General features: G+C 45.5%; 1 protein-coding gene across 1 annotated transcript in view; it reads right to left on the reverse strand.

Moving 5' to 3' along the window:
* Window positions 1-281: 281 nt before the first annotated feature.
* Tmem178b (transmembrane protein 178B) overlaps window positions 282-12,462 on the reverse strand; it is a 386,876-nt gene continuing 374,695 nt past the window's right edge. The window contains exon 4 of the mRNA XM_036180393.1: window positions 282-555. Within this exon, the coding sequence (XP_036036286.1) occupies window positions 305-555 (251 nt within the window). The 3' untranslated portion in view covers window positions 282-304. The remainder of the gene's footprint in view (window positions 556-12,462) is intronic.

Below are 12,462 nucleotides of genomic sequence, written 5' to 3' on the forward strand. Positions count from 1 at the left end.
CACCACCACATCCTTATGAGTGACAGGGGTCAAGATGCTACCGCAGGTGGTGGCTTTCACTCTGTCTTGAAGAAATCATGAAGCCAAAGTCAAGAACTGATGAGAGAGAGCCACAGGATGGGAACACTCTTCCCATCTTGGAGATGAGGCAACGCAAAGTCTGATGAGATGCAGGTGCCTGAGCCAACTCAACTCTACCTTGGCACTGGCATCATCTTGATTGAGTTTCATTTTATATATGTATATTATATATATATTTATATATATATATATATGTATGGGTTTGGGTTTTTTGTTTTTTTTTTTAGCACACTGTCCCATTTTCTGGTCTGGATTTAGGGCAGTTGGTCCTCGGGACAGGTTGGACAGAGGGGGCCAAGGTACAGAAGAATCCCGAGATTAGCGTGAGGCCCAGGCCCCCCCATGCACAGAACATGGACCATCCATAGCCATGGCTGATGTCATCTGGAAGTCCATATAGGTAGCGTGGGTAACGTGATAACTCAAAGTTGATCCCAGCCACACAGGTACACAGTGAGATGATGCAGAAGGTTCCTGGAGAACAGGGGAAGAAACATGGGGCAGGGAAATGGAGAAGGAGAAGGAAGAAGGGAGGAAGAGAGGAGAGAAGTTAGGATTGTTACAGTCACACTTCTTTTAAGTGGGAGAGATGAGACGATTTAGAGAAGAGCCGGCTGTCACCAAGGTTACCATCAAAACAAGTTCATGGCAGGAGAGCACCATTAAAGGCCCATTACTTCTGGGCTCTCCAATTCTTACCTATCTTGAACGAACTCAGGAAGGCTCCTCTTTGAAAATTCCCCAAATGAGTATCTCATTAGAGATTTATGTAGGGTGGGATATTTAATTTTTTATAAAGTATTTAAAATATGCTTCTTTCATTGGAAACACAAATCATCCCATTTGGTAGAGCAATAAAAATGTCTGTTTTCTTTCATATATACATGACATTTTCTGCAAATTTAAATATTCTTTCTTTAATCAAGTCACCAAAAACTCTCACCATCAAAAAGAAAAAAAAGCTTGACTCTTGAAAAACTTTTCCATTTTCAGTAAGGCAACACTTCTGGAAAATGTTCCATGGAAAACTAGCTAGCCCTCTAAGATATTCCTTTACATTATGGGTGGTGGTTAAGTCAAAACCCACACATATGCCTTCTCAGCCTCCCTATCCACATAGGCATGCTTCAATGAGAAATTTAACAAACCTATTTGATATTAGGATTCTCTCTAAAATACATTCCTCACCATATACATGCAAATACACATAAATCCCTCAAATCAACCTCCAACTAGAAGATCATTAGAAGAGGTGGGATGGGAGAAAAATGTTTTGGAATCATAAACTCTCTTAACCACTACCAATATTTGGTATAGCTAGAGTGAATTCAAGAGCTATTTCAGGATTCTCCTTCATGTATGCTTTATGTGACCCAACGAAGCAGGTTCATCTGGGTCAATGGGAAGAAGCAGGTGAGATAAACTTTTTTCCCAGGGAAGGAAAGGAGAAGCAGTGTGCTATGTTTTCTATCCATTATGAAAAATTTCTTTGCTAACTGCTGGGTTTCTTTACTATCACATCTTACGTCTTCCCGAAGGTTCCTGGAGAACAAAGGAAGAAATGCAGGATAGGACAAGGAAGTTCATAAGTTTAAATGGCCACAGTAGCTGCAGTCATACTCAATAATGAAGAAGTGTGTGTGACTAATCAAAGTGTGGAGAGTCAGTGTCAGTGGAGTACCCTGCCACAAATAGGACATTTATTTATACCACCACATTGTATTGTGTTGGAAGATGGGTGGGAAGATTCTAAGAGCCAGAATTCAGAGAGGACTGGAGCATTCTCAGGGAGTCCTGGACATGCCAGGACTCAGGAACTCACAGCAGCTGCGGTCACCTGCACAAGACCAAGCCAGGCAACATGCCAACAATAGAGACGGGGGGGGGGGGCTCACAGCCCCCTCCACCCCTAACTGAGAAGCTATTGATAGCCGATGGCTTCTGGTGGAGAGAGAGTCTGTTTTCTCTAAGGGTGTGGCCCCTGGTAGGTCAACCACGCTCCAGCCCATAGTTTATACCCATGAGTATACGGAAGTGCAAATTGGACTTGGCGTCTTTGAGTGAGTGAGAGAGCAAGTGGGAAGAGAGAGCACAAGCAAGCGTGTGTAAAGTTGGGAGTGGGTGAGGAGGTTGGGGGGCGGGGTTCTGGGAGGAGTCGTGAGGAAAACTGGGAGTGAGAATAATCAAAATACATTGTATGCAACTGTCAAAGAATTACTAAAAGTATTGTTTTTAAAAGTGAAGCTACCTCTATCTTACTGACAGGGGTATTGAGGCTCCTAGAGGTTACATCATGCGCCAAATATCACTCACACAGCAGGTGGGTGGGAAGCCAGGCTGCAATCCCAGGCACCTAGATTTCAGCTTATAGTTTTACCACCATGCTTTTACTTCTTTTTGGGGGGAGGGGGTTGGTTACTGGATATTAACTTAGGGCTTCATGCATACAAGGGAAGTACTCTCCCACTAAGCTATATCCAAGCTCTTCTATTATTTATTTATCATTTATTTGTTTTTAGACTTGCTAAGTTTCCCAGGCTGGACCTGAACTCATTTTGTAGCTCAGTCAGTTCTTCATTCTGTGATCTTCTTGCCTCAGCCTCCTGAGAAGCTGGGATTACATGTGTGTACCACTGCTTCCAGCTCCATTGTACTACTGAAGACTGGCACCCGGCAGCTGGCTCCTTCCTATCGCCAATTGTCCACCAAAATTCCAACTGCTTTCTGTGTTCTACCATGCCATTGCATGATACCAATAGAACACATGACCTGTCCATGATTGTTAGGAGAAAGGATTATACTGAAGGAGAAATAAGTGTAGCCAGTCATAGTTCAATTCACAGAGGAAGAAATATGAATAGGCAGTGAAGACAAAATGTGCTCAATGTTATTCATAATCCAAGAATTAAATATTCAAAGCATAGGGGCTAGAGAGATGGCTCAGCAGTTAAGCGACTTGCTGCTTTTCCAGAGGACCCAGGTTTGCTTCCCAGCACCAACATGGCACCTCACAACTGCCTGTAATTTCAGTTTCAGGGGTTCCTAGCCCTCTGGTCTCCAGCCTCCTAGGGTACAGCACTCATGTACATCTATCCCCCAACACTCACACAAATAAATAATAAAAAATAAATGTCAATCTTAAAAACAAAAGAAGGGGGTTGGGGATTTAGCTCAGTGGTAGAGCACTTGCCTAGCAAGTGCAAGGCCCTGGGTTCAATCCTCAGCTCTGGAAAAAAAAAGAAAGAAAGAAAAACAAAAGAAGGGAAAAGAAAATTCAAAGCACAAAGTTAGCAAAACTTTGATTTGGAGTTTTGGGTTCTCTCTCTCTCTCTCCCTCTCTCTCTCTCTCTCTCTCTCTCTCTCTCCCTCTCTCTCTTCCCCCATGCATGTGCGTGTGTTGAACACGTTTTCAGGAATATGTGTATGAGCATGTGGAGGCCAGAGGTCAACCTTGGGTGTCAGTCCTCAGGTGCCATTGGCCTTTCTTTCAGGTGGGATCTTTCACCGACCTGGTGTGTGCTACATACGCAGGGTTATCTGGCCAGTGAGCCACAGGTGCCTGCCTGTGTCCACCTCCCCAGTGCTGCCATGACACGTGTGAGCACCGGGCCTGGCTTTCTTACCTGGGTTCTGGAGTGGAGGGCAGGTCCTCAAGCTTACGTAGTAAGCAGTTTACTGACCAAGCTATCTCCTCACCCTCTGTCTTGTGTTTTTGGTTTTGTTTTTGTTTGTTTGTTTTGTTTCGTTTTTTGTTGGTTGGTTGGTTTTGATCCTCTCCAAAACTAACAAGGGCACTGAAATATGGGCCATCTAATAGCTCTGTGGAAAATGTAGGCTGGTATTGTTTTCCAGAGAATGGTTGCTGAAACATTCATACTTCGGACCTATTGACTTCTCACTTGGGAATGAAGACCAAAGTCTGAAGTTGTTTCTGTGACAAGGAGTGGCTGGGGAGAGGGGAGGCCCACAGGAGCTCAAATACTGTGTGAATGCAGCTCCTAAGCTGAGAAGCTTGTTCTTTCTAAGAGGCACCCTATTGACTCCAATCTGCGTTTCCAAGGACCACTGCGAAGTACAGAGGGCTCCTGAGCATACAGAGGTAGCCAGGAGAAAGCTGTGATCTTTACAGAAGGTATGGGTTGTCTGGGAGGGGGGAGCAGAGCCAGGAAGTCCAACTAATAAATCAGTCCATGACTGCTTCAAGAATGATCTGACCTTGTGTTTTTATGGGTTTTATTTTTTATGTGTCTGTGTGTTTCTTGTGATTTTTCTTTTTATCCTGTTTGTTTTCTAAAGAGAGAGAAAGAAAGGGTATGGAGTTGGGTGGGTGGGAAGGTGGGGAGGATCTGGGAGGAGTTAGGGGAAAACTGTGATCAGAATATATTGTATGAAAACATTTTCTTCAATAAAAGAGAAGAAATGATTGTTTGTAGAGACAATGGAAAGTAAAGCATCAGGTCAACTTGGACATAAGTGCCATATGACTAAATACATGCATATGTACCACACTGTGAATATATGTACACATGTATTTATGTGCTTATGAATGCTCACATCAATATTTGTGTGCACATGTGTATACATATATTTGCAGTTCACATGTATATGTGTATACCAGGCATTCATGTCCATGGCAATAGCAACCTCACTTATGAGAATAGTAGCCCCAGACTTACAGGAGTCGGAAAAAGCACCCTGGCTCATTGGTCCTGTGTCCTAGGGCTCAGAGGAGACTCTCTGATGACTCTTAAGACGATGAAGTCTCAATATAGACTTTCCAGATCAGAATCTCTTATTCAGAAGTAGAGAAAAGAAAGCTGTGTCTTGATATAAGTGTTACATACTCTAAATTCTAACAAATCAAACCTGCTTGCATGGAGAGTCTTTCGGTTGCTGACCTAGAAGCCCATCTGTCAGTGTGCAATTTGTAGAATTTTCTAAAATGTAGACTTAGGACATGTGCTGTTTTGAATGAGAATGCCCCCCCCCCCCCAGGCTCAGATGCTTGTACGCTTGGTTGGCATTTGGTGGCACTGTTTGGGTAGGTTTAGGAGATGTGATCTTGCTGGAAGGAATATGTCACTGGAGGTGAACTCTAAGGTTTAAAAGCCACATGGTACTCTCAGCTCTCTCTGTCTCTCTCTCTCTGTCTCTCTCTCTCTGTCTCTCTCTCTCTCTCTCTCTCTCTCTCTCTCTCTGTTTGTGCTTGCAGTTTAAGATTTGAACTCTTAGCTTGCTGTTCCAGCTGTCACATCTGCCTGCTGCCATGCTTCTCCAAGTGAGGGTGATGGACAATCTTATCCCTCTGAAAACTTAAGCCCAAATAAATCTTCCCTCCTATAAGTTGCCTGGCTGGTCAAGCAACAGGGAGCTAACTAAGACAGAATAGAATGAGTGTATGCACATATGTATGCACACACATGTTCAAGTACTTTCAGAGTATCATCTGACAGTGGGGTAAGTTCAAATCTGAGCTGCCTTTGGGTTGTTCTGGGCACTGAGCATCATGGCTCTACACCAGGATTGGTAAATTCTGAGATGGGATGTGGACCAAGTCAATATCTTACAAACAGAAGCTCTGGCAGTGTCAGGGGTCACATAGGATTTTATATAAACTCTAGAAAACAGAGCTATCCCATCTCAACAGCTTCATCAACCCCTCCACTAAACAAATATAGGGACTTTGGCTGGGAAAGAAGATTCACAAGAGGGAGAGGAAGCCGCTGGGGCCCACAGGGAGGCCTCAGAAATGAGTCCATACTCAGCTCACTCTGTGGGGAAAATGGAGCAGCGGGCCTCAGCCTCTGAGTCCTTGCCTGCAGACTTGTCATTCTGCTCCCTGTGAGCACTAGTGGTGAAATTATTAAGGCCACTCCACATACTTAAAAGGGAGGTTTATTTTGTGGGGTAACTTACAAATGAAGGGATAGGTTGTAGGGTCTGAGAAAGGTATGGCGCAGTCCGGCAGTGTTCTCTGGAGAACTCTGCGCAGTCTACCTCCAGCGTCCAGGGTCCCAGACCCAAGAGCGACTTCTCCTCTCGATCCTGGGTCTTCTGCTTCCTCCCTCAGCCCTGCCTTGTGGGCGTGACCATTACCGAAGCCTCAATGGGGGTTGGAACTTGCAGGCCAATGCTGGGATGGCTATCCACTACAGAGCACTTACTGAGAGGCAAGTGGGGACTCAAGAAAGATGGCTGGGAGTTCAGCAGTGACCTAGTAGTAGCTGGGGTTAAAGTAAAACAGTTGAGGGATAAGACCCCTATCCTCAAGTCATCCTCCCTTTGGTGGGGAGCTTGCTTGGCATTGCTAACCCCTAGCGCCTGTGAGCGTAACCTGCCGAGCACAGAAGTGACAACGTAGAGTGGTGGGTAGAAGCTTTCTAAGCAACACCAGGTCTGGGGGAAGAAGTAGATCTGCCATGATGGGTGAAGTGGTGGTAGTTCCTTGGCAGTGGGTTTGGTAGGACCAGAACAACCAATCAGCAAACATTTGTTTAACTTTTAGTTGAATTAACCATTGTGCTCGATGTTGGTGAGAGAAGGGGGGGGCAGATAAGATAGGACCCCTGCTCTAAAGAATCTTTAATTAAAACTAAAATAAAAAGCAGGGAAAAAAGCAGCTTATGATGTAGTAGGGAATATAAGCCATGCATAAATGAAAAATGGAGAAAAAAAGCAAAGATAACATCAGACGAGGGATTAGGATAATAAACATGGGTTTATTATCATCAGCTCTGAGCCTTTGCTTCCTTCATCTGAGAAATCAGGGAGCTAAAGCAGAGACTTTAAGTTCTCCCCTGGTGTAGCAGTACCTAGTGACTGGTAACCACGTAGGGGGGTGGTCGGAGCAGCTTCATTATAGGCAGTAGTGCTGGATGGGGAGACTCCAATGGGAAGCAGGGGACAAGCCTGGCCAGGGCCCCTGTTCCCGGGGCTCCATGCCTGGTATGTGGCAGCAAGCTCGACACCTGCCACATCTTTCAGTAGCAAGGCGTTCACTGCTACAACCCAAGGCTAGTCTCCATGTTACATCAACTACCCTAATAGAGCCCTGGTGTTTTGACTTCTACTTTCGCTCCATAGAGGAGCCCATGAAAATGATAAACTCAAGCCAAATGATTGTTCTATCCTGCTATGGAACCTCCAATAGCTTGTAGCAATGCCATCTAAACTCCTCATCTTCTCTATAAGGAGAATCCTGAGTGGATGCTGTCTACCTGTCAGAGCGAATGTCGTACCTTGACCACAACACAGCCCGGCACTCCAGCTGCTCTCTGCGGTATTAAGCTAGAGAAGCAGGCTCCACAACCTGGCCTTTACACTCCTTCTCTTGTCCAAGCTCCCAGTTCTCAATTCAAATGCCATCCTCAGAGAAATCTTCCTTGGCTCCTTGTAAAGCAGCACCCTCCCCAGTGGTTTGAAAACAGTTTCATGTGGAGATGTCTCTAGATCTACCACTAGGAAAGAGGGGAGAAGCACCAGAGACTCCCAACTCACTCTCCTCTATTTGAGCAAAACAGCTCTACTTTGATCTGTTTCCAGGAGAAATTTCACCAGGAGAAAGCGTCCCCGTGACTCACACCATTTGGAGACCACTGACATGTCTGAGGTGTGCCACTGCACAGATCATCCTCTGAATAGCAAAATCCAGTGGCTGCCTACTAATGACAAGCCCATACCTTTGGCAGAAATGGCTCATAGTCCCAACCCTCCTGCCTGCTGGCCCTGCAAGAAGCCTCCGACAACTTCTCAACACAGTCTCCAGGCAGCCGGCTGCAGCCAGCCAGTCCCAGCTGGTAGGAATGAGAAATAAAAACTAATTGGCCTCTTAGTGCCAGGAGTCTTGCTGGCCTGGGCTCAGAGGTCAGGAGTCCAGTGAGAAGCAGAGATGGTGCCATTCCAAGAGGCCACAGGCTGAGAGAACTGGCACTGACAAGACCCGCTGGCACTCAGGCAGTGCCACCCTGCAGACCCATGCTGTCTAATGTCCCCATTTGTAAACCCCATCTGCAAGCGGGAAGCCGCAGCTCACAACAGCAGCTGGCTGTGTGCGTGAGTGCCTCCTTTGATGGCTCAACCATAGCTCGCACCTCTTTCCGTGGCTATCTACTCAGGTCCTTCCAGAAACCACACATCTAATGTCACTTAGCAACCTCCCACCCTGTTCTGCACGCTCCCATCTCTGAGCCCTGTCAACACCTGGTTGCAAGAATGGCGCTATCTCAGGGTGCTGAGACGGTTGCTCTAAGCGGTGCCCTTCAGTCCAACTAGGGCAAAGGAGAGGGAACTGACCAGACTTCCAACTCCTAGTCTTACTCCAAACACAGCTTCCCCCTCCACCTCCTCCATGTCATTGCCATCTCTAATTAATGTTTCTCTGGTTGCCAAAAGAGTCTAGTTTTTTTCTCTTGCTAGTTGTAATTTCTTGGCTGTCTGACAGCCTCCTCTGTTTGGATGTCTCTAGGTTTCCAGGCTGCCCTGAAGCCAGGCTTCCTTGTGCTTTCCTGGCTAGCTCCTCCAGCCTTCCAGGTGATTCTCAGCCTCTATTTGTTGTTTTGGAGCTGCAGGTTCCTGCTTTTCCCCTTGAGCACTCAGCCAGTGACTGCTCTTCTCCGTCCAGGAACTGCCCCATACACGACCAGGGAAAGTAAGTTTCCTCCTTAGCTCTCCCATCCCAGGCAAATGGCATGTCATGGGTGTTCTCTGGGCAGAGTTCAGTGCTACCCTTATGCTGTCCTGCATATTTTTACCAATAGCTCATCTGTTGCAAACCAAATCCCTAAATTCATATGTAAGTGGGTGGTGTTGAAAGGTGGCAGAGTAATTAGCATAAAATGAGTGGTGTTCTTGTGACAGGAAGAAGCTGGAGAGATGGCTCAGCAGTTAAGAGCACCTGGTTACTCTTCCAGAGAAGTCGTCTTCAGTTCCCAGCATCCACATGGCAGCTCAGAACCGTCAGTAACTCTAGACCCGAAGGATCTGGTGCCCTCTTCTGGCCGCTGTGAGTGCTGCATGTAACTGGTGCACAGGCATACATGCAGGCAAAACACTCATGCACATAAGAACACAATGTTCAAAAAACTATTTTTAGGGTTTTTTTGTTTTTCTTTTTGTTTTTTTGCCAGAGCCGATGATCGAACCCAAGGCCTTGTGCTTGCTAGGCAAAATCCCCAACCCCCCAAAAAACTATTTTTAACAAGGAAGAGAAAAGTGACTTGAACAAGCACCCTTGCTCTGGCCACATGATGCCCCCCACCACCTGCTGCGATGCAGAAAAAAAAAAAAAAGCCCTCACCAGAGACTGGTGTCATGGTTTTGGACTTGGCAGCCTCTAGAACCATGAGCCAAACAAACACCCAGTCTGAAGCAGTTGTATGTCACTTTATGGTGTACCCTGAGAAATTCACCATTATGCAACAGTAACTGCAAGAATACCACAAAAGTATATGGGGGTAGGAGAGGAATTTCTTAGTTTCATGGTGATTGTTTAGCACCACTGTCATGGATCTGGTTATTGCTGACTACAAAATCAATATGAAGCTGTTTTAGTAAACGTTCTTCATTGCTGTAACAGACTAGCTAGCAAAAATAACCAAAGGAAGGAAGGGTTTATTTGGGCTTATAGTTTGGATGTCCATCCATCACGGTAGGGATGGGAGAAGTGGGAGGCAGTTAGTCACACTGTGTCCTTAGTCAAGAAGTGGGGGAGGGGGAGGGGGAGGAGAGAGAGGGAAGGGGAGAGGGGGTAGGAGGGGGGAGGGGAGAGGGAGAGATATGCTGGTGTTCAACTTGCTTTCATTTTATCCAGTCAAGGATCCCAGCTCATAGACCAATGTTGCCAACATTAAAAGTGTGTCTTCCTACCACAACTCAATCCAGAAAGTTTCTCACAGGCATTCTCAGAGGTTTGTTCCATGATACCTGTAAATTCCATCAAGCTGACAACAATCGTGATTGTTGTAGAGTATTAATTTAAGATGTGTTACATTTGTTTATGCTGTGGAACATTTGTTTTAATGATGTAAAGATGTGTTGCATTCTTTTATGTTGCATTTGTTTAGCTCTGTGAAGCTGTGTTACTTTGCCTGCCTAAAACATCTGATGGTCTAATAAAGAGCTGAATGGCCAATAGCAAGGCAGGAAAGGGACAGGTGGGGCTGGCAGGCAGAGAGAATAAATAGGAGGAGAAATTTGGAGAGAGGAGGATCAAAAATACCAAGGAGCAAGAAAAAAAGGGGCCAGCCACGTAGCACCATGCCAGACAGGGAATAAAAAGGAAAGAAAAGATACACAGAAGTAAGAGAAAGGTAAAAGCCCAGAGACAAAAGATAGATGGGATAATTTTAGTTAAGAAAAGCTGGCTAGAAACAAGCCAAGCTAAGGCCAGGCATTCATAAGAAAGAATAAGATTCTGTAAATTGATTTATTTGGGAGCTGGGTAGCAGCCCCCCACCCCCAAGAGTATAGAATATAAAAACAACCAACAACAATGATTAACTACCATTGCACAGGACTGTATTCCTTTAAAACAACAACAACAAAATAGACTAAGAAGCCCATAGCCCAATCAATATCCCCTTAAGCCTCTGCCTTCTTTCTCTCCTTCAAGGCCTTACTTCACTGAAGCATCCCAGGTCACCTAGGAGTTATGGCAGGGAGTGTCTGGAATGTGAGACTTCCAGTCAGCACACTGGGAATCCCTCAGAAGCCTGACCACCCTTCCTATGAAGCTTCTCAAGGTAGTGCTTACTGTCTACTCTGGGGTCAAGAAAGACCATAGTGACAGCATTATTGGAGTGTTGCATCTAAGTCAGACAGAGTATCATGTCTCAGTCAGGACAACATAGAAATACAGATCTGTGGAATGTGTTATCAATGTTAAGAAATGCCAGACCAGGACAGCATTGTTGAGGGGCAGTTAATTCTTTTGTCACCCTGAAATATCACCAGGAGCACTTGATCAGCAGCCCAGGGAATACTTCCATCCCATCCAGGCACTACTGTAATATAGTGACCATGAGGGACTATTTTCAAGCTGGTATTCACAACTACAGAGTTAAGTCCTCCCTTGGCCCCCTCTGAGCACTCACTGCAGGTGCCTAAGGCCAACACAATGATGTCACCTCTGTGGTTGCTGCTGTGCTAGCCTAAGAAGCAAGGGGAGGGCAGCAGGAGTGTTTCCACACCCCTTAGTGATACTCAGAGAAGCCATGACGGTCATGTCACAGCAATGGACTCCACAGAGAAATAACATCAAACTGTAGGCTTCAGGCGAGGCAGTAGGAATGCTCTTACTAATTCAAGAAGCCATCTCCTAGGAAACCAAGGCCCATGTGAGGGTCTCACAAGAATCCAGATCAGTTACATATTGTACGCAAGGGCATTTCCCTAGATATCTATTTCTTGTGTGACCAAGATGTGCCTAAAACCTCACTGGCACACAATTTCCCCAGCTTTCTAGAGCTAGAGATCCATCTGTGTGACATTTTCTGCTCCCAGGAATGAGGGATGAAGTCTTTGTGTGACCAGCCCTGACCTATTCCTTTGTTGCTATGTGGCAAGAGGGCCTCTGTTCTGAAAGGAAGTCCTCAGGTTGCTGTGGAAATGTCCTTGTAGACATGCATATTGTGGTGTTTGAGAAGCAACCTCTTCCCTAAGATCATCCTTCAGTCCCTATCCGATTATTAAAATCTTAGAGGTGCAAATCAGCAGAGGAGGGAAAATCCTCCCTCCAGCATTCATTCCAGAAAGCTGATGTACACTAAATCCTTCCTTCACTTAGATTAAATGCCCCAGCAGCATTCAGCTCTCGAGAACATTTTATAGCTATGTTCAGACCTGCACAGAATATAAATCGCCCATTGAATTATACACCATTGCATCATCAGCCATCAACAGGCAGGTCACAGGGTTCTACATCAAAGGTGCCTTTGGGATTTGCTGGGATGAGGCAAGAGATGTTGGATGTGTTTGGGAAGTGAGCATGTTGCAAGGGATGGGGCTCTGCATTGCCTTTTTCTGCAAGCTGTGAAAATCTTCCAGGTTGAGACACTGCCAGAAGTAGAACCCAGAAACCACATGCCCAGGGTAGAAGGGCAAGGCTATCCTGTATCCCAGTGTATATATGCTACATTAACACAGCATTCCAAGTCAAGAAGCTCTAATGACTGGGCCATTCACAGACTGGCATCAATTCTAGATAGAATGGAGTTGGCCATTTAGTTTTTAAATTTTTATTTTATGTATATAAATGTTATTTTCCCTGCATGTATATATGTTTACACCATGTACCTGGTACCGGTAGAGCCCAAATTAGGAATAAGATCCTCTGGAACTGGAGTTACAGGTGCTTGTGAGCTGACATATGGGTACTAAGAACCA

Source organism: Onychomys torridus, chromosome 3, assembly GCF_903995425.1.
Source record: "Onychomys torridus chromosome 3, mOncTor1.1, whole genome shotgun sequence".
Lineage (NCBI taxonomy): Eukaryota > Metazoa > Chordata > Mammalia > Rodentia > Cricetidae > Onychomys > Onychomys torridus.